Source organism: Meles meles, chromosome 6 (assembly GCF_922984935.1).
Source record: "Meles meles chromosome 6, mMelMel3.1 paternal haplotype, whole genome shotgun sequence".
Taxonomy (NCBI): Eukaryota; Metazoa; Chordata; class Mammalia; order Carnivora; family Mustelidae; genus Meles; species Meles meles.
The window spans coordinates 103,555,649-103,578,122 of NC_060071.1; the positions used below are offsets into that span (position 1 = coordinate 103,555,649).

At 37.7% G+C, this 22,474-nt stretch overlaps 1 protein-coding gene across 4 annotated transcripts in view; it reads left to right on the forward strand.

Annotated features, from left to right (window-relative positions):
• TMX1 (thioredoxin related transmembrane protein 1) overlaps positions 1-22,474 on the forward strand; it is a 44,362-nt gene that overhangs the window by 11,607 nt on the left and 10,281 nt on the right. For 2 of the 4 annotated variants that reach the window (XM_046007447.1, XM_046007450.1), the window contains exon 8: positions 14,275-14,327. In XM_046007447.1, the coding sequence (XP_045863403.1) occupies positions 14,275-14,327 (53 nt within the window). Of the gene's footprint in view, positions 1-157; positions 1,928-14,274; positions 14,328-19,245; positions 19,333-22,474 lie in introns of those variants that run through there. The other 2 variants (XM_046007449.1, XM_046007448.1) reach the window with 2 other exon arrangements.

Consider the following 22,474-nt stretch of genomic DNA (forward strand, 5'->3'; position numbering starts at 1 on the left):
TTCTGGTCTTAATCTTTTTTTTTTTAAATGCTCACCGTGAATGTTTTTATCTTATTACTGACTGTATTCCTTATGCTGTACTTTTCATCTCAGTGACTTATTTATTTTATAACTGGAAATTTGTACCTCTTAATTCCCTCTGGTCTTTATCTTTAAGAAAAATTATTACCAGAATCTTCTCAACCGTTGCAAAAAGTGGAGGAGGAGCAAGAGGATGATGAAGATGTTTCAGAAGAGGAAGCAGGAAGTAAAGAAGGAACAAACAAAGACTTTGCACAGAATGCCATAAGACAACGCTCTGTGGGTCCTTCATTGGCCACAGATAAATCCTAGTTGGTTTTTATTAATACCATAATATTATTTTGGCAAAAAGAGAAGATCGAACATTTCTTTTGGTTTGAAGTAAACTGTGACATGCTTGTACATTGCAGGGTTCAGTCTAGATTGTCATTAGATTGAACAGACTACCTTCAGAAAATAAAAGTAGCACTACGTAAAAATGCATAAAAATGTTTGAAATAGGATTTAAGAATGGCAGTGATGGTTTAAACAATTCTTTAGTGTTTTGAAAAATCTGGTGCCAAGCAATAACATTTCACTATGTTTGTTTAATAATCTGTTTCAAGTTTTCTGAGTTGAAAAATTACATTTCCCAAATACTGCATTATTGAGGTAGTTAAGGAGATTACTTTGGAGAAAAAGATTTCTCATTTGGTATAATTTTTCTCAGTTTCACTGTGTGAAAAAAAGAACGTATTTCCCATAAATGGGAACTTTGCCCATTGTCTCAAGAAATGTGTATTTCAGTGACAACTCTGGTTGTTCTAGAGATAAATAGCCCAAAATTTCATCGTATTTTTAGATTATGCAACTAATAAAAACTACCTTGCTTAATTACAGTTTTCTACATGTGATAATACAGGATATGCTACTGATTTAGGAAGTTTTTATATAAGTCGATGGTGTTGTCTTGATTCCTATAAAGATTGGTTATCTTTTTTGTTCCCCTCTGTTCAATGTACAATTTGTATTTTTCTTAACCATGAGTTACATTTTTCATTTTCCAAATTGGATAATTTTCTGGAAATGTTTTTCATTCTTAATAAATAGCCCTTTTTTGTTGTTTCAAATCGAAGTTTACTGAGGGATCCTTAAAATTGAAGAGCTGTCTACCTATCATTTACAATTTTGGCCATTCATTTCAGATTTTATATCATTCTGTTGAACCTCTACTTGAACCTTTTTTTTTTTTGGATATGAAGGTGAACATTCCTGATTTTTATCTGATGTTGTGGAAAAGCCTTGATATTTTACATTTTGCAAATTCATAGAAAATTAGTTTGATATAAAATAAAGTTAGCATTCTACTCAGGAAAAAGTATTGTTTAGTGTATGTTTTCAATGTATAGTCATCCTCACAAAGTTCTTAATTTTACAAAGTCTGTATATGCTTGCTGTTTACAAAATCATAGCATTCTTACGTTTTGGACACATAGAATCTGTGTTCTGCTGTACTTTTTATTGTGTAGTATTTCACAAGTCAGCATCAGCAGGATGGGACAGTTAGTATGGTTTTACTCCACAGAGAGAGCACAGAGTTTTTACCTTACAGCAAAAGTGGGGAGGGGTGCTGGGTGGCAGTAAGAACTGTATTATGTACAAGAAGGGAAAAAACCATAACTCAGAGTGAATTACTTGTCCATTATGTAATAGTTTTTGTCATGTCCTCTTTTGTCTAGATTCTGCTTCTGTGTGAATCCATTAGACTTATACAGTATAATGTACAGCAGTTTTCTTGAAAGGCCTTGCCTTTAGAATATTAAATATTCTACCATTGCAGAGTTTGGATGTGTAATAATTTTGTGTTGCTTTAGAAAAATAGTCTAAGCACAAAATAAACTTTTCTAAGCACTTCATTAAAGCTGGAGATAAGTGTGATTTCTGGCTAGAAAAGCTTAATGTATTTAATGATGTTCCAATGAATAGTTCTGTCACTGTGTGTGTTCTTGATCTGTACAGTCAAAAGGCTAGAGTCCTACACATCTTTTTCTTTTTCTTGAGATGATAGAGAAAAATAGTACTCTTTAATCACGCATGTTGTTTTCTAGTGTTCTGGTATATACAACATAGATTTTAAGTTTCTAAGAGGTTAGAAAATACGATATATGTAGAAAATTAAAAGCAGCCTGAATAGGCAGAGACATGATATTTCAGAAAACATAAGCTTGCATTTCATCAGGACTCTGGCGTCTCTCCAGTGACTCTTCGGTCACTTTAGACATCTGAATAATCAATTTTCGGTCACACCAGCAGCACGCAGAAATGATACGGGATCATTTTACCTTTAACAGATCCCTTTTGTTTCCATTACTGAGTTAACGGTGCTCTATATGGCAGCTTAGGAGAGATTAAGGTGCAGTGTGAACGTTCTGGAGAACTCTTCTCCCCACTCCCAGTAATTACTCAGTGCTACTGTGGAAGTGGAAAATCTGATCACTCCGATGGAGAACGCAGTTCTAGCACATACTGCCTAGATACTTAATGAGCAGGAATGAGAAGAGTTGTAATGAAGAGTCCTGTGTATCTCATAGTAGCTTCCGTTCACCTGGGTTCTTTTTTCTTTTTTTTTTTTCTTTTAAAGATTTTATTTATTTGAAGACAGAGATCACAAGTAGGCAGAGAAGCAGGCAGAGAGAGAGAAGGAAGCAGGTTCCCTGCTGAGCAGAGAGCCCGATTCAGGTCTCGCTCCCAGGACCCTAGGATCATGACCTGAGCCGAAGGCAGAGAGTTAGATTGAGTTAGACTGAGCCACCCAGGGGCCCCCAGGGTTCTTTTTCCTCCACATTCTTGCCAAAACATTTATTATCCCTTGTCTCTTTGAGTCTACCCATCCTGACAGGTGGAAGGTGGTACCTCATTGTGGTTTTGATTTGCATTTCCCTGAGGGTGAGTGATGTTGACCATCTTTTCATGTGTCAGTTGGCCATCTGGATGTTGTCTTTGGAAAATTGTCTAGTCAGGTCCTCTGCCCATTTTAATCCAATCATTTTGGTGTTTTTGGTGTCAAGTTGTATAAATTCTTTATATATTTTGGATATTAGCCCATGACTGGATAGATCATTTGCAGATACCTTTTCAGATATCTTTTCAGTTATTCAGTAGGTTGCCTTTTTATTTTGATGTAGTCCCAATAGTTTATGCTTTTGTTTCCCTTGTTTGAGGAAACAGAAAATGTTGCTAAGGTCAATGTCAGAGAAATTACTGCCTATCTTTTCTCCTATAAGTTTTATGTTTTTAGGTCTTAAATTTAGGTCATTAATCCATTTTGAATTTATTTTTATGTATGGTGTGAGAAAATGGCCCAGTTTCATTTGTAAATGATGCTTTGAAAGCAGTTTTCTGTCAGGTTGTGTCCTTATTCAGCCCAGTTCATCAAAGGCATTCTTCTCCCATCCAAGTACTAACCAGGCCCGACCCTGCTTAGCTTCCCAGATCAGACGAGATCGGGTGCGTTCAGGGTGGTATGGCCGTAGACTGGATGCAATTACATTATGAGATTAACATTAAAGTAAACATTTTGACTCATTTTAGGGTTACCCAGAATATTCTGATCCATCACAACAGTTTAAGGTAGAAGTCTTTCAATAAATTATTTTTGTCCAGTTTTATTGAGGTATGATTGACAAATTACTTTTGATATGGCTCTTTTATTAATAAAATGATTGATTTGGGGTGGAATTTAAGTGAGTGGTCCTACTGAGTAATTTTATAATGGTAAAAGTAAAATTTTAAGTATCTTGCAGATTTAGATTTGTATTGTATATATAGCAACTTTTGCATTTGTTTTAATACCATTAAAAGTAGAACAATGATAAATTTAAATTGGAACTTTGATATTACACAAGTAGTAAGGTCAAGTTACACACTTGGACAGATCTCAAATATATCCTTTTTTTAAATGATTATTTCTTTTGACTTATTAATTACAAATGGTGGTAATATCAGCATTGTGGCCATTAGTGAAATCAGCTGTTTCTCCTTTCTACCCACCTGGCTGTCTGTGACATTATTTTTACACCTATTTTGGTTGTGTTTTGACAACTCAGACTGGTTGTATCCCTGAAAATGAAAATATGAAAAATGAAAATATAAGAGGTCAATTGACCAAATAGAGGTTTGATTCTGTGAAATTTCTTTCAAATCCAAATATAATTAAGGTCAGTTTTAAACTGAGTGAAAATATACTTAATTTTGAAGAATAAATTAAGTTATTAAGTATTTTTGAAAAACTTTCCTAGGTTCAGTGTTTTTAATACAGTATGTCACAGAAATAAGGTTACTAGTAGATTGGGGATATCAAGCCCAGTACTTAGGAAAATTCAACTTTTTGCTACCTGGGCGTTCTGAAGAAAATGTCTCTGAACTGAAGATGTTTCTGCTTCCACAGAAGCATACATAGTATATACTTGGTTGGAAATTTTAAATGAAATCAACTTTGTCTCCGCCTCCCCCCAACCTAATATTCCTGAAACTATTTGAACAAATCCTTTGTTGTTCCGTGAACATGTCTCATATTCCATCTGTTGGTTTAAGGGTCAGCTCAAATCCCTTAAGTCCTATTTGGCCCACAATATTTTTTCTTTAAAAACTAAACTAAAATGTATTTTCATCCTTCCCTGGCAGTTAAATCACATTATGTCTTGTGATATTTCTTCTCATATTTATTATATCAATTAACTGAGTAATAGAGCAAACCACAATACATCCCTTGGCCTCAATGTATGAGTTAAGTGATTTCTGGAGTTCCCTACCTTTCACAAGATAGTCAAGGCATTCATAAGTTGTCTCTAAAACATGATTGTCATCACCTTGAGCCCTGAAAATACTTTAGTTTGAGACAAAGCATACTCTTGGGCATAGACTTGGCAGGAGACCTTGGAAATAAGTCTTGTCTCTGTCCCTGACCAGGAATGTGACTACCCCTCTCTACACTGATGGTTCATTTTTGTGAAATGAGTGTAAGTCGAGTAGTCTAGTCGTTGGATAAATTACTTTAAGGAAGTTCTTGAAATGAACAGTGAAGTTACTTGCAACGTTAGCTTCCTGGGCAGGTTTCCTAGAATATTAATGCCACAGGAATGAATACAGTTGAATAGTCAAGCTGTTCATGTTGACAGTAAACTGGGTGTCACTAGGCACCAGCTTGGGTCCTCAGTCTACCTGGATGGGGGAGCAGGAAAAGAAAAAGGCTATATAGTCTATCTTCACTATCATTGTAAGCACTGATGTCTAGTCTACTCTCTGACATTTACATCCTTCACAGCAGAACTAAGATTTTCCGTTCTCCATCTTCTCTGCAGCCATATGCTTCAAGATAAGCTGACTTCCTCCTCACCTACTAGGGTTGAGTTTGGATTATTAAGACTTGATGATCCAAACCAGTGACTGACATTGTCAATGGATATGTGGTCCAGCTTGAGCCAGTGAGGAGGTAGGGGCTTCTTATAAGGTTTCTGCTTAAAAATGAAGACTCAGGGGCGCCTGGGTGGCTCAGCGGATTGAGCCGCTGCCTTCGGCTCAGGTCATGATCTCAGGGTCCTGGGATCGAGCCCCGCATCGGGCTCTCTGCTCCGCGGGGAGCCTGCTTCCTCCTCTCTCTCTGCCTGCCTCTCTGCCTACTTGTGATCTCTCTCTGTCAAATAAATAAATAAATAAATCTTTAAAAAAAAAAAATGAAGACTCAAAGGAGATGTCTTTTTCTTTTGGAGTTGACTATTTTCTTGGAATTTTGTGATCACTTTACAGCCCGAGGATGAAATGAACAAATGAGGCGTAGCCAAGAGAATCAGAAAAGCAAAGCTAGAACACATCCTACCTCCAGACATCTCGTTATTAGAGGTCATTTTTCTTATTACCTAACCATGTGGAATAGGCTTTTCAGTTACTTATAACTAAAGTTATCAGCATGTCACCTTTCTGGACTTTGTGAGCAAAGGCATCTTGATTTGGCTTAACTCAGCTCAATTCCACGTCATTTTCAGATTGCTCACCTCAAGCTGTGTGGTTTACTTTTCTTTCTGTGACATTCCAAGGTCAGGAAGAAGAGTTATCTTTATATATGTGGTTGAAGCTAATTAATGGGGTAAGTCAGATGTACTCCAAATAGGCTTGGTAGTGAAAAGTTAAGTGAGTATAGTTTTCTTTTTGGGGAGCTATTTTTTTTTTTTAATTTTGCTCACATTTTTATTACATTAATGTTAGGATCTATAAGCATTAGAGATGAAATCCTGGAAGCTAAAAATAGTATGTTGAGTGTAAGTATAGCTAGCTATGTAGTGTTCACTCAGGTTTTAAGCCTGAAATAGCCATGTTAGGCTTGTAAATTCCTCTTTTATTTGGATTTTGTGTTTAGTGAGCAAAGCTTATCATATATGACAGCGACTTACATTTTCTACTGAGAATGAGAACAATATGAGTTTGAAGATGGTAAGAAGGAATTATTTTGCCATTCTGTCCCATTTGAGGTGGAGCAAATAAAGGAGGTAATAAAGGGTGAAGTTTGTTTATGTTTTCTGGAATGTTTCTCTCTTCTAAGTTTATTGTTTGTTGTATGAGAAAATGAGAATGTATGAGAAAATGCCAGTCATAACTTAGCACATGCAAACAGCTTGATATGGAATGTTTCTTAATCTGATGTTTATGAAAGGGGATTCCAGCTGAATAACCCTACTGCTTAATAGACTGTAATTTGCACTGTAGTTTGAAATGTTTATTTTGCAGACCTGTCAAGAATGCAGTTACTTTTTTTTGATGCCTGAGCTCCTTGTCAATGTATGCTTTGATACCTTATTGTTGGAAGAGTCACACTGCTTGCTAACTTTGAGTTATATGCTGCATGTAAAAATTTTTAGTTGTGTTTGGTGTTTATGTATGAGTCCAAGTTGTTAAATGGCTTGAGCTTTCAGGTTGATTTTTATTCTGAAGATATGCAGATTGTGCAAAATGACGTGTTATGTATTCTCACCCTTGGATATGAGCTTACAGGGAAATTATAGTATACAAAGATAAGACACTGATGAGTTTTTCATTAAAGGCTGTCTTTTATTCTGGAATGTATCCTTCTTAATGTTTTTAAAATTAAAAATGCCATATTTTTAAAAAAATGATCTTACCTTGGTAAAGTTAAGAATTGACAGTCTTTTGTATCTTAAGTTCAGAGAATTTTAGTGGACCATAACATTTTGAAGTCTGGGAACCACCTGAAGTTTCTTCCCTAGACAGCTCATGAAGGACAAAGAGTAAGAATTCTAGTCTCCTCACAACCGATTTCTTATTTCTTCATAAAATTTTCTCTGAGTGGAGTTATTGGAAGCCATGCCATATTATGCAACTGTAAGCTTAAATGCTCTGTTCACATTGTTAAATAGAACCCAAGTCTGATCAAGCAGGGCTGTTGGCTTATAGGAGATCTAGCAGGTCACAGTTTGTATTACTGTGCAACGGAAGCCTGTAGTAACCTCATTTTTCTGTGTCTCTGCGTTATGCTGGACTCATCAAGGAGAACAATTGAATTTTTGCTTCATCAGTAACATTTCCACCTGTTCATGTACGGAGATGAGTTTAAATCTGATACAGGTGCTAAGGAATAGAAAGTACCAGTTGGGTACACTGAGGGTCTATATAGCATTATTTTTTTCTGGTTGAAGCATCATTATTATATAGTAGCAAGGAGAAGTACCCAAGTTAAGTTCGTATCAGTCACTTTCATGTTCTGGCACTACAAAGCTCAACAAATGTTTGCTTACTATATTTCTTAGCTGTTTACCACTGATCTCGAGTTAGACAAAGAAAGCTCTGACTTTACACAAAATGGTTTTTATTAGAATATTTTTCATTTTATTTCTCTAATAATATTCTGCCCCATGATCCCCATAGATTTACTTTATCTCTCCTGTGAGGTATTGTTGGTTTTTTTTTTTTTTTAAGATTTTTATTTATTTGACAGAGACTACAAGTAGTCAGAGAGGCAGGCAGAGAGAGAGGAAGGGAAGCAGGCTCCCTGCTGAGCAGAGAGGGCCATGAGGGGCTCAATCCTAGGACCCTGAGATCATGACCTGAGCTGAAGGCAAAGGCTTAACCCACTGAGGCACTCAGCCACCCCTCCTGTGAGATATTGTTAAGAACACCTTACTCACGGGGCACCTGGGTACCTCAGTCCGTTGAGCCTCTGCCTTCGGCTCAGGGCAGGATCCCAGAGTCCTGGGATGAGTCCTGTGTCCCTGGGGGAGTCTGTTTGTCCCTCTCCCTCTGACTTTCCCCTGCCCATGTTCTCTTGTGCTCTCTCTCTCTCAAATAAATAAATACAATCTTTAAGAAGAAAAAGCACACTTTACTCGAATGTACTGCTGTAGAGTTTACAAAGGGCTTTCACAAGCTTTGTCTCATTTGACTCACAACATCCTTAATGAGTGGACAGGGCAACTATTATTATGTTACTGTTAAGGAAATTGAAACTCAGACCAAAAGACCTTTCTGAGGTTACACAACCATTAAGGGGGTGGATTTAAGACTTGAACCTGGGCACGCACTTCGGTAGAGTTTGGTGTTTCTCAGATTATCTTAAGCTCACTACTCTCACAAGATGTTTCATGAAGAAGAGTCTCATGGTAAAATGAGTTAGGGAAAGCTTGTATATGCTGCTCCTTCTGGATGTTCTTAGTTCAGTCTAAAATCCCTGTGCCAGTAACACCAGGTTACCTTTGTTTAACCTGATGCTTCCCTTTATTTGAATATAGAACCTCTTTTTAAATTAAAATTCTTTAAACATCTCAAGGTGTTAGTTTCCCTTAAAGTACACTTTGGGGGAGTGTTAATGTAGGAACTTCTATACCATGCTACTCGCACCTTATAGGAGGTTTCCTTTATGGTACCTCATAATTTAAGCTTCCTACTCAGTTGAATGCTGGCTTCCTGAAAATATACCAGAATAATCTTATTGATTAAGCAAAGCTGAATTTATTCTTTACCGTGGTTAGGACAATCACTTCATTGACAGAGTCTTAGTATACTGTGTTCTGGAGAGAGGGAGAACAAAGGCAGATTATTTGAGTTCTTTTGGGGTCTGGTTTAAGGTGGGTTTCTTGACTGGAGGTCTTCTTTATGACTGGACAAATTTGGGACTAGAATTTTAAAGTAAACCTTGAAAAGCAAATAGTCATTCAGTGCTACCTGTTCTGAGAAGGGAGTGTATACTTTGCTTAGGGGAAGTTGAATAGTCTAGTGGTCAGATGAATGACTTTGAGGAAGTTCTTGAAATGAACAATAAAATTTTTTGCAACTTGAGCTTTCTGGGGTCATGTCCTAGAATATTAATGCCATGTGAATGAAGACAGTAGAATAGTAAAGTTGTTAATGTTGACAGCTATGTGATTGCAGGTAGTTTCAGTTCTCAGTATCACCCTCTTACTGCCATTCTTTGGTTTGAGCTGAGAGATTCATAACGGGCTGTGGTCTCACAATCTTTACTATAGGTCTTCACTGATGTTTGTGGCATTGTGGTCACGTATCACGGTTCCTAGATGGTTGTTTCAACATCCATAAAGTTACTTTTTTTTTTCTTTTCATAGATCATTTATTTAATTATATGGTGGGACACCAGTTGCATGGCAGCATTTAAAACTTGCAGGAGCACCTGGGTGGCTCAGTCATTAAGCATCTACCTTTGGCTCAGGTCATGATCCCGGGGTCCTAGGATCAAGCCCCTCGTGGGGTTCTCTGCTCAGCGGGAAGCCTGCTTCTCCCTCCCCCACTCCCCCGCTTGTGTTCTCTCTCTTGCCATCACTCTGTCAAATAAATAAATAAATCAATCTTTTAAAAAATTAAAAAAAAAAAATTTGCCATCACCCATCTGAGCCCCTCTATAACGGAGAGCTTTTAGGAGAAGGGTTATGATCAGAGTTTGTCGAGTACCTTTTAAACCTGAGCCAAGAGTGCCCAAATTAAGATGGAAGAACAGTTTTCATTTCCATCGTGATGAGTCTGCAGTACCAGACATGAGATTATTAGCCAAATTACCTAATTTTGTGATTTGTTAGTTTATCAGATCTCTTTAGAAGTATTAAAGATGCCAGAGCAGTCTGCAGGGATATAATCACACCATTTTCTCCTAAAACAGCACATGCTTCCTCTCAAGACACCAATATTATTTCTAATGGGCTCCTACTCAGTTCAATTTCCTGAATCTCTTGGATGAGGATTACCTTGGTGGAACTTTATAGGCTTAGTGGCTTTGTCTAGCTCTTGTGCTTTTTTCTCAGAACCATAGCATGTAAGGTGTCTCCCTATTTCTAGGCCACTTGCAAAGTGAAATAAAGAGTCTATCAGAGAAAAGAAGGCAGTCTAGGATCCGCTGTGAGTGGCTAAGGTTTCAATTTTCAAAACAAAACCTTAATTACATTTTCTAAGAGGCAGATGAATGAGTCAGAGTGGCTGATATCAGACTGTTTCTCTAGGCAGGTGTCCATTTACCCTGGTGACAAGCCCTTGTCCAGTTTGCTGCTAGTAGCCAATAGGCTTTCATGTTACAGATCTAATTGGATTACAGATTGATTTTGTGTCACAAAATGGAGTTATTGGTGGCCACCCAGTCATCTTTTTTTGGTCAGAATACCCCTGTGGGGTTGTCAAATAGTTTATGATTTGAGGCCACTTGAGAGTAGTCTGGCTCCAGGTGTTGAAATTTATTGTGTCAGGGTCATCAGTTAGGCACATCTAAAGTGAAAGAAAGAGTGTGTTTTACCTGTAAAACTAGATAAAGTGAGACAGCTTCCAAATCTCTGCCATATATTCCCTAGTTCTCTTCCAGGGTCAATATCTGAAGGTTCCGATACGAAAGCTAGCTCCTACAAAAGGTCCCAAATACTAGTTTTGGTGGATACGAGTCTTTTTTTTCTGCATAGAATGTCATAGAGGATTTTTTTTAAAATTTTATTTATTTGACAGACAGAGATCACAAGAAGGCAGAGAGGCAGGCAGGGCAGGGGCAGGAGCAGGAAGCGGGGGTGGGGGTGGGAAGCAGATGTGGGGCTTTATCCCAGGACCCTGGGATCATGACCTGAGCCGAAGGCAGAGGGTTTAACCCACTGAGCCACAAAGGCGCCCCTCATAGAGAATTTACATTTCTGGCTGTCCATATGTTGTTTGCCATCTAAAAATTTGCCTATTGAAAAGATTGAGTTTAGTTACCCAGAAAGTTACCAGTATTTCTGGTTTATTTCTGAAGTCAAATCAGCATTCGAATCATTAGACTGAGTAAAGATCTGCCCTATCAATGTGGGTTGGCAGCATCAAGTCAGTTCAGGGCCCAAATAGAACAAAAAGGCTGAAGGATAGTGAATTTTCTCCCCTTTTCCCCTTGGACATCAAAGTTCCTGTTTTTGGGATCTTTGAACTTGGACTGAATTATTTCCCTGGCTTTCCTGTTTCTCCAGCTCGCAGAGGAGATGACAGATCACAGGACTTCTTGCCTTCATAACCATGTGATCCAATTTCTCTCTCTCTCTCTCTATTTATTTAGTTCGTTCGTTAGTTAGTTGCTTCTGTTTTTCTGGATAACCCTGATACACCAATGTTGGTTCAGTACAGTGGCCAATTTTTCCTTACTGCGGTCAGTAGCTTCGTGTAAATTTTTTACAGCATCCCGTGCTGAGAGAAGTCAAGAGATCATCCATATGCAGTTTGCATCCAGAAATCTTCCAGTAGCTGCCTTCTAACTCTGGATCTAATTGCTGGCATCTTGTAATATAACTTCACCTCTCCAAAGGTTTGGTCTTTTGGGGTTACACGGATGCCAGGATTTTAGTAAGAGATGCCTGTCTTGCATGGTGATCAGCCAGGGTATTTTGTGTTGTGTTGTGTTATCCCTTTTGAGATGAGTTCCAACCATTATAATAACCAGTACTTTAGGAAACATTAGAGTATTGGAAGGTCTTTCATCTGCTGACTGATCTTAATTAGATTTTCTGCTGAGATCCAGACTCATACCTGTTACCAGTTTATGTATTGATTCTCTTATGTGTAAGTAGTCAGCAAGCTCTCTTGAGTGTAATGGCAAATCTGCCCCTTGCAGGGAGTCACATCCTAGAGGTGAAGTGTGAGACTTGTTACAGTGTCTTTCTCCTAATATTTTTCTGGGTAGGTTCATCCACAAAGAAGTTTAAGTCTGTGTTTTCTAATAAATCAATTTGGAGCATAGGTCGTTCATGCATAAAGATTAAACAGTTATGAGTGTCTCCTTCAGGTAATAGAAGGGCAGCAGTATTGAAAGTACGGCAACAATGAGTATAAATGCGTGTGTGAGAAAATAATAGGATTTCGTAGAAGGTAGGATTACCTGCTGAGAAATGTATATTTCTAGCAGGCAACAAAGACGGTACAGCATGAGACACCATCACGTTTAAAGGAGATTCCAAAAGCAAGTCTGCAGAGTCCTCCACCAGGTTAGCTGCTGTTCTTCCCAGGTCAGTAGGTTTTGCTGCTAGGTTAAGAGGAAGATTGTAGTTAGCACTTGGCCTTTAGTGATTCCCATGAAATTGAGTCAGAATGTTAAAAGTTTGTTCAGGTTCCTCTTGTACAATTAGAAATGTTTACGATAAATAGGAAAATCCATACTGAGATACTGCTGAAGAGCTCACCTTTGCTGTTGGAGCACAAAGGCCGTCTGGGATAAGCTGTAAATGAATGAGTGTAGGTGTGTCCCGATAATACTTTATTTCTAAAACAAGTGACTGGATATGGACATTTTCTTTCACTGAAGAATTTGCTCTTTACAATTTATTGTGGTTACTAATAAATTTTGGAGTTCTTTCCACCATCTTATTTTGTGCTTTGTAAGGGTTCTTCTTATATACCTATTTTCCCCTTTCTTTTCAGATAGAGATTTTTAAAAATTTTGTTTTAAAATCCATCTTCTCCATTGAATTGATGCTCTCTCTTAGTAATTTTTTTGTGCTCCCAGAAATTCTAAAAAGCATGTTTAACTTAACAGATACAAAATGTGATTGCTATTTTTGCCCATCATCCAAATTATATACTATTACTTTTTATTTTACTTCTCTGTATTTAACCCCACAATTTTGGTATCATCATCATTGCCTTATATAGTAGTATAGACTTTCTAATGCATTTTCCACTTACTTTGCTCACCATTGGTTTCTGCATCACAGATCATTTTTAGGAGGATTCCTTTTACTTCTTTCTGGAGTAGGTCTTCCGAATTTTAGAAGCCATTATTAAACTGATTTTATTAGACTGATTTCTTTGATGTAATCTTTTCCTCTAGCTGCATTAAGATCTACCCTTTGTTGTTCTGTAATGTCTAGTTGTGAATCTATTTAAGCATTTTAGGATTCATCGAGATTCTTGAATCTGAAGATTTGTTCCTTTTATAAGTTTTGGAAAAATTTCAGCTATTATGTTTTTGAATATTGCCTCATCCCTATATTATTTATTAGCACCTTCTGATAGTCCTACTAGGGATATGTTAAACATTCTCCCTCTGTTCTCAGTATCTATTAAATTTCCTTTTGTTCATCTCTTATTAAACTCTTCCTTCATTCTGAATAATTCAAAATTATCTTTAATAGTAATTCTTCAACAATGTCTTCTTTTCATCTCTTTATTGACTCTGTAAATCCAGTTATATGTTTTAAATTTCTAGACACTCTACTTATGACATATGCCTATTCTTCTCTTAAGTACTATCTTTTTATATTTAAATATAGTTGGTGTAGTTATTTCCAGACATTGTGAGTCTGATATGGTTGTGTTCTGTTTGAGTGTCAGTCATGTATGCTGATTTGTTTTCTCCTATACCTTAGGAATTTTTTATCTTAATTCATAATTTACTTTATCTGTAAATTCTTGGAGGCCTGGCTTTATAAAGTTCCACTAGGATTTGTGTTTATTTCTGCCAGTCACTTGGGAGTGTTTTATTTTATTTATTTTTTTAAAAGATTTTATTTATTTGATGAAAGAGAGATCACAAGTAGGCAGAGAGGCAGGCAGAGAGAGAGAGGGAGGGAAGCAGGTTCTCCGCTGAGCAGAGAGACCAATGCGGGCCTCGATCCCAGGACCCTGAGATCATGACCTGAGATGAAAGCAGAGGCTTAACCTACTGAGCCACCCAGGCACCTCAGAGGAGTGTTTTAAATTAAATTCTCACCTTGGAGTTTTTTTCACCCCCAAAGGTACTATAGGTTTTGTTTGTGTGTGCAGGGCCAGCTTGTGGAGAAACTCCCAGAGGAATCTTCCCTGCTTCCAGAGCTAAGGTAAAATAGGTACATTTCCTTCCTATCTCCTTCTGTGTTTGTCTTATTTCTGAGGGAGTTGTTGGTGGGTCTCATCTCATCTGACCTGTCATCCTACCTAAGTCCTAGATTTTTTTCTCTAGTGCCCTTGTTTGTATAAAGACCAAAGAGCTGGAATCCACTAACATTGATTAGCAGAACCATCAGTGGTAACTATTAGCTCTTAACACTTAGCTGTCTCACTTGATTAGTTCCTGCTTCATTTTTGGCCTATGGAGTGTTTCTTCATAATGCCCAGCCATGAATATAATTAGATTAATTTTTTTTTTATCCAGAAATTTTAGATGTCTGTCCCAGGAGTTTTTCTTAAGTTATCCATTCCACTAAATCATTTTGCCTGAAACAGAACTATTCTCCTATTCTTTCTGGTATTGTGGGTTTACACTTAAAAAAAAAATCTCTTTACCAGTACTTTAATAGTGTTTTAAGAAAATGTAGAGATTAACAAAAACTTTTTGTTGTGGGAGTTCTTTTAGCTATTACATTAGGGACTTTTATATACTGAAGCATGGGGTGGTGATGTCACAGACAGAATTGAATTTAAGTTTATACCTGCATCCCGAAAATTAAGTGTGATGCTTTTGTTCCTTTTATTGTCAAATATTTTCATTAGATCAATTGGGTTTGCAGATGAATGTGTGTATCTTAAAGGTATGTTCTTGTGTCATTTCATTCAGTTAAGCTATTATTACTGATAGATTGAATTGATAAATTCTCATTTTTTAAAAAGATTTTATTTATTTATTTGACAGAAAGAGACACAGTGAGACAGGGAACACAAGCAGGAGTGGGAGAGGGAGAAGCAGGCTTCCCGCAGGGAGCCCAATGTGGGGCTCCATCCCAGGACTCTGGGATCATGATCTGAGCAGAAGGTGGACGCTTAAAGACTGAGCCACCCAGGCACCCTGAATTCTGCTCATTTTTTAAAATTAATTAATTAATTTATTTTCAGCGTAACAGTACTCATTGTTTTTGCACCACACCCAGTGCTCCATGCAATACGTGCCCTCTCTATTACCCTCCACCTGGTTCCCCACCCCTTCAAAACCCTCAGGTTGTTTTTCAGAGTCCATAGTCTCTCATGGTTCATCTCCCCTTCCAATTTCCCACAACTCCCTTCTCCTCTCCATCTCCCCATGTCCTCCATGTTCTTTGTTATGCTCCACAAATAAGTGAGACCATATGATACTTGACTCTCTCTGCTTGACTTAATTCTGCTCATTTTTAATAAAACTTTAAAATGATATAAAGTAGATATCATAAAGTTATAAATGTTGAGACTTTTACTCTTAGATGTGCTTTCCATAATGTTAGCTCTTTATTAAATTTATAAAGGGCAGAGAGTGACCTTTTAATGGGACAGAAGAGAAATGAAAATACTTGAGATTTACTGTCTTAAGATCTTATTCACATTAAAAAAAAAAACCTATGTTTTGTAACAAAGGACAAAATAGTTAATTAACTTGATAATGATAAATGTTTTTTTTACCTTGGAAAGGGCACATTTGTAATTAGTTTTATGTCTGGGGTACGATTGACCCAGCAACAAATTCTCAATATGGTAAAATGCAAACCTCATTTATTTGGGTAGAAACAATAGAACAGAAGGGTCTGAACTTGTGATCTGGGCTTCATAGAGTTTGGGATCCCCTGAAATTATGTATAGTTTTACAGATATATTTATGTTCTTGAGTTTTCCTTGGCCCCAGCCCTCCCTAGCTGTCACATTCCTTTTGGCATAAGGTCCATTTATGCAGTGCACAAACTGTGTAACTGTATATATATGGTAGTTAGAGTTCCCAAAAGCTTGGATCCCATAGTTTGAGAAACTGAAAAACATAAATGAAAGCAACATGATTTTACGTACTGAAGAAAAATTGTCTTATGGGGTTGGGATTTTAAAAACTTAAAAGTCGGGGGTGCCTGGGTGGCTCAGTCATTGAGTGTCTGACTTCAGCTGGGGTGGTGATCCCGGGATCCTGGAATCGAGCCCTGCATCTGGCTCCCTGCTTGGCAGGAAGTCTGCTTCTTCCTCTCCTACTTCCCCTGCCTTTATGTTTCTCTCTAGTGGTCTCTCTGTCAAATAAAAATAAAATCTTAAAAAAAAACCACCAAAAAACAGCAACCCTTAAAAGTCATCCTTATCAGGTGTGTTAAGTGTGGAGGTGATAATAGTAAAGTCTCTCATTCAGACTTTATTTTTCGTGTTAACAGATCTTTTTTTTTTTTTATTTATACTGACATCCTTTTATGTGTGTTTACCATATCTGGGAGGGCTATCCATCTTTAGAGAAGTGGCTCTCCTGCAGATCTTTAAAAAATTGTTGGAGGGATGCCTGGGTGGCTCAGTTGGTTAAGCGTCTGCCTTCGGCTCAGCTTATGATCTCAGGGTCCTAGGATCGAGTCTTATATTGGGCTCCTTGCTCAGTGGGGAGCCTGCTTCTCCCTCTGCCTGCCTCTCCCCGTGCTTGTTCTTACTCTTTCTCTGTCAAATGAATAAAATCTTCAAAAAATAAATAAATAAAAACTTGATGGATTTCTTAAAGACTGGGCTTAATATGTGTCAAGCTAAGTGGCTATTTTTCCAGCTGATGTTTCAGACTGGCAAGGAACTTGGGCACTGGTTATCCATAGTTTTAGTTCACAGTTCTGTTTTTTCTTTTTAAGGGAAATAGCTAATAGATCTTTCAAAGAAAACATTACCAAAAGAAAGCAAATATGGGGAAAAGAGCAACAAAATCTTTGTGTGCCAAATATAAAATGATACGATTGGCATAAATTATTAGGCAGCTGGTTTGTTAAAAAATATTTTAAGCATCAGTAGGGCCAAGTTCATTTTCATTAACAAATGGAAATTTTGCTAAATTGTATTTCTTTTAGGCTTCTCTGCCTTTTTGTTCTTTGTATAAATCATTTCCTATCTGGTATTCCACACACAAAAAATTTCTCCCTTAAAAAAAATGTAGGACTTAACATTTCCTATCAACAGCCTTGAAATATACCTTTCTCTTTCCCAGGTAAGAATGCTTTCATTTTTCATCTTCTTGCTGGCTAGTGGTAGACTTCTTTGAGAGGTCATATACATACGTCCTTGAGCAGTGCTGATCGCAGTCTTATGACAGTCCTTTTTTCCATGTTGGCTAAAAGAAAACCCAGCTTGATATGAGTCCTGTGTTGTCTGTCCATGGATGTGGGATACCCTCTTTGCTTATTCAGTTACTCTCTCAAAGAGTTATTACTCCTCAGGGATCACCTCACAGTCTGCCTCCATCTGAAACAGATCATATAATGGGTAAAATTCTCATTCGTGAACATCTTTAAGACTATTTTACGCACTTGGCAAAGAGGGTATATTTCATTTTACAATGTTTTAAACAAGATATTGTCCTGCCGATGTTTTTTTCTGGGGTCCAACATCGTCCTGTAGAATTTACACATCAATATCTGCAGAGCTTACCTCCAGCAGTCATAATATGGTTTTGCACATGTAATACCCTTCAGAAATGTGCCTTGTAGGGGTGCCTGTGTGGCCCAGTTGTTTAAGTAGCTGCCTTCAGCTCAGGTCATGATCCTGGAGGCCCCAGGATAGAGTCCTACATCGGGCTCCCTGCTCAGTGGGGAGTCTGCTTCTCCCTCTGACCTCTCCCCTCTCATTTTCTGTCTTGCAAATAAATAAAATCTTAAAAATAAAAAAGAAATGTGCCATGTGGAACATGTGTTCACTTAACAGAAACACTTTTTTAAAAATTCTTTAAAAATTTTATTTTGAAATAAGTGTACACATACAGAAAAGATTGGCAAAACTAATACAGAGTTCCCATATAACCTTTACTCAGCTTTCTGTCATGTTGATAGTCAACAGAGTTAAGAGGGAAATTAATATCGACACCCAACTTTTAACTAATCTATAAACTTTATTCAAATTTCAACAATTTTCCCACTCATGTTGAAGTAATCCTCTGGTCCCAGATCTAACCCAGGATCACACACACACTGCGTGTATTTGTCATGTCTGTCTCCTTTCTTACTTGACGTTGACACTTCTGGAGAATACTGATCAGTTATTTTCTAGAACATCCCCCAATTTGGGTTTTTCTAATGTTTTCTGAGGATTAGATATGAGTTCATGTATTTTTCTGCAAGAACATCACAGAAGTTATGTTGAACCCTCCTCAGTGTGTCCTCTCAAGGGCACAGGATCTTGCTGTGCCTTATTCCTAGAGATGTTCACTTAGATTACTTAAGATATTGTGTGGCAGGTTTCTGCCCTGTAAGGTAACTGTTTTTGCCTTTGTCATTAGTATTTTGTAGGGAGATACTTTGAGACCATGCAAATATCCTTTTTCTCATAATACTTTTGCTTCCTGATTTTATCGTCCATTAATGGATCTTCTATGCAATAGTTAGTACGTATGATATTTGCCTAATGGTGACTTTGTTTTCTTCATTCCTTCCACATTTATTAATTGGAATGCTAATTTTAAAAAAGATTTTATTTATGTGACAGAGAGAGAGAGCACAAGCAGGGGCAGTAGCAGAGGCAGAGGGAGAAGCATACTCTATGCTGAGCAGGGAGCCTGAGGCAGGGCTGGAACCCAGGACCCTGAGATCCATGACCTGAACTGAAGGAAGACACTTAACCAACTGAGCCACCCAGACACCCATCCCCCTCACTCATTTTCTATAGGCAAAACTCATTAATTTATGGTTTAATCTTTTGGCATTTCTTTTGAACAAATGAATGAATACACATAGACACACATATATTGTTGTATCCCCTCTGTCTTATACAATACTCTTCATTTTGCTTTTTAAATTTAATATGTTCTGGAAGTCACTCCATATAAATTCACAGAGATCTTCATTCTCTTTTTTACAGCTGCATAGTATTTCACTGTGTGGTGTCTCAGTGTATTCGGCAATTCCCCTACTGGTGGCATTGAGCATCTAGGTTGCTTCTAATATTTTGTAGTTACAAGCAGTGCTGCAGTGAATCACCTTGTGCTTACTCATTTTTTATTGCTGGAAGTTTATCTTCAGAGTAGACTCCTAAAAGTGGGATTGTGGGGGCAGAAGGTAAGTGCATCTATAGCTTTTGTTAAGTGTTGTCAAATTTCATTCCCGGAAAGATGGTATCAATCTTCATTTCCACTGGCAATTTACAAGAATAGTTCCCCACGGTTTTGCCAACAGAATGTATTATCATACTTTCTAATTTTTGCCAATCTGATAGATAAAAGTGGTATCTCAGTGTTGTTTTTTTTCTTTAATTTATATTTCTCTAACTTTTTTTTCATATTTTTAAGGACTTTTTTATATTTCAGGGGTGAATTGTCTCTGTATCTTTTTTCCATTTATTTCTACTGGGTTTTGGTCCTTTCTTGATTTTCAAGAGCCCTTTACCTATTATAGATATGCCATGCAAATACTTTCTCCCACTCTGGCAATTGTCTTTTATCTTTGTTTATTGTGGTTGGGCTTTTTAAATTGTTGTTCTATATTGTACTTATTTTTATGTGGTCAGATTATTGGTCTTTTCTTTACGCCTCTTTAAGTCTTTGTCTCTACACCCAAATTGAAGAGGAATTTACTCGTATTTTATTCTAGTACCTGGATAATTTTGTCAGATCTGATACATTTAGAGTTCATTCCTTTGTATGGAGTGCAATACAGATCTGATTTTACCTTTTGTTCCAAATGGCTCCCCCCTTGTCCTGACACCACTTGAAAGTGATTTGAGATGTCACTTTTAGTGTATACTAAATTATGTCAAATCACCTTTGAAAACTCATTTTCGCTCTTTTTGTACTTAGTCATGGTGTGGTTGGTGTTATGTTATCTGTTCATTGCCTGTGGCCACACATAATGCTCCAGATTGATATTTGTTCTTCTGAAAGAATAGTTAATTAAGCCAGAGAAATTTACCTTCTGGCTATGTATTTATTAAACACTGTTACCCAAATTGAACCCACAGCTCTGAGGCATTGCGTTGCTCCTTCTGCCCAAATGTTATCTGAGTCCGTTTCTGTTGTTAGGCTAAAATGAGGCTTCCTAAAATGAGTTGCAGGGCTGCTAGCTTTGAACTACTGTATTGAGACCTTGAAGAATGGTCTCATGAGCACTAGTTTTATGAAGGTTCATTGTCTTTGGCTCCTTGACTTGTTTTCTTAATTCAGCTGCTAGATCTTGGGAGACAAATTGTAATACTGTGGTTACTACCAGACTAGTCATTAGAAATATGAGATAATTTAACTTTCACGTTATACCTACATCTTGAGTACAGAGTTGCCTGGCAACAATGACATCCTTGTTAAAATACAAAAAATCTAAAGCAAAGTCCAGACGTGGTCCTTCCAAGACGACTTTACATTGATATGAGGAGAAACACTCTCTTAGGGGTGCCTGGCTGGCTCAGTCAGTGGAGCATGTGACTCTTAATCTTGGGGTTGTGAGTTCAAGCCCCATATTGGGTGAAGAGATTACTTTAAAATAAAACCTTAAAAAAAAAAAAAAAACCCATCCTAAAGAATCTTCCTGTTTACAAAAGAAACAATGAGCTGTATGGGAAATAGATTAATGTAGGCTAATGCAGTATCGTACCTTTTCCCCATCCTATATAAGGCCTGCCTTAAATTTTTGATTGGTGCTGTAGTCTGGCTTTGCTTACAAATAACCTCAAATTTGGGGGCTTCAGATTTCAGAATATATGGAAAGTACCTCAAAGTCAGAGAAATTTTTATTTCTTACCCTTATTTTGTCCTTTTATTTGATACTTATTTTATTTTGTTATTTTTTTCCTGGCATTTTAAAGTGAAGAAAGTTGCCGCCCAAATGAAACCGGGGCATCTTATTACAGTGGTTTTTCATTTACAGACATGTTATTCATACCCTTGTCCTCCAGAGGGAGCAAGAGGGTTATAGTTAAATAGTAACGGATCCTGAAAAAAGCTTTCACCTCCCTTGTTCTCACCCCTCCTCTCCCTCTTGCCTTCCTTTTTTCTCTTTTTCCCTATCTACATAAACATGTTGGTTTTATTTTATTTTTTTAATTGAAAGATTTTATTTAGTTATTTGAAAGAGAGAGAATGAGAGAGACAGCATGAGTTGGGGGAAAGTCAGAGGGAGAAGCAGACTCCCCACTGAGCAGGGAGCCTTGATGTGGGACTCCATCCCAGGACTCCAGGATCATGACCTGAGCCGCAGGCAGTCACTTAACCAACTGAGCCACCCAGATGCTCCAACATGTTGGTTTTAAAGAATCATGTCTTCTTTATCATTTTCTATTTTCCTGCTTCTTTTGTGTGATGTCCACATAGGTTTCCCTAAACACTTATTAAGTGTGTTTGTCTTCTAGTTGCCAGCTTTGCTTCCATTCCACTATGCTGGTTCAGAAGTGATTCTCAAGGAACCCAGATGGAAATTTGTTTCAGCAATTGAGGATATTTTTTGGGAAATGGTATTGGTCCTCCACCCCCATCGCTGCACTCTGTCCCTCTCCCCACTCAGAGGGGCCGATGCATTATTCCCCCCCCCCCCCCCCCCGTTCCTACCCAACAACAGAAATGTTAGAGTGTATGGTTTTGGGTAGTCAGAGAGCCCACCCTCTGACTGGCTTCTGGGTTGAAAAACTGGTCCATCACAAGATGTTTTGTGGATAGAAAGATCCGTTATTCAGGAGTGCTTTGTTTCTCCATGATCTCCATGATGAAGGATCCCAAGTGTTTGTTACTTTCTCTCAGATAAAAGTTTGTACAAAAACAATTACCTAGTTCCCACATACACATTTTCTCTCTCCTCTGTGGTTATAGCTAAAACCTGGATGGATTTGTGGTGCCTGAGTCTGGACCTTAAATGTTACAGTAAATCCTGAGAGCTTACCTTGAAGTAGGTTTGGACTGGGTCGGGATTCTTCTTGTCCCCCTTGTCCTAACATGGCTTGGCCTACAGAAGCTTCCACCCTGGTACAGTCCATGCATGGACCTAGCCTTTCTTCATAATGTTTTAGGCACCATCTGTATGCTGCTGATTCTAAAGTTTTTATCATCGTCTCTGGACCCCCTTCTAAGTGGCCTATTTGACATGATCACTTAGACGTTTAATTGAAATTT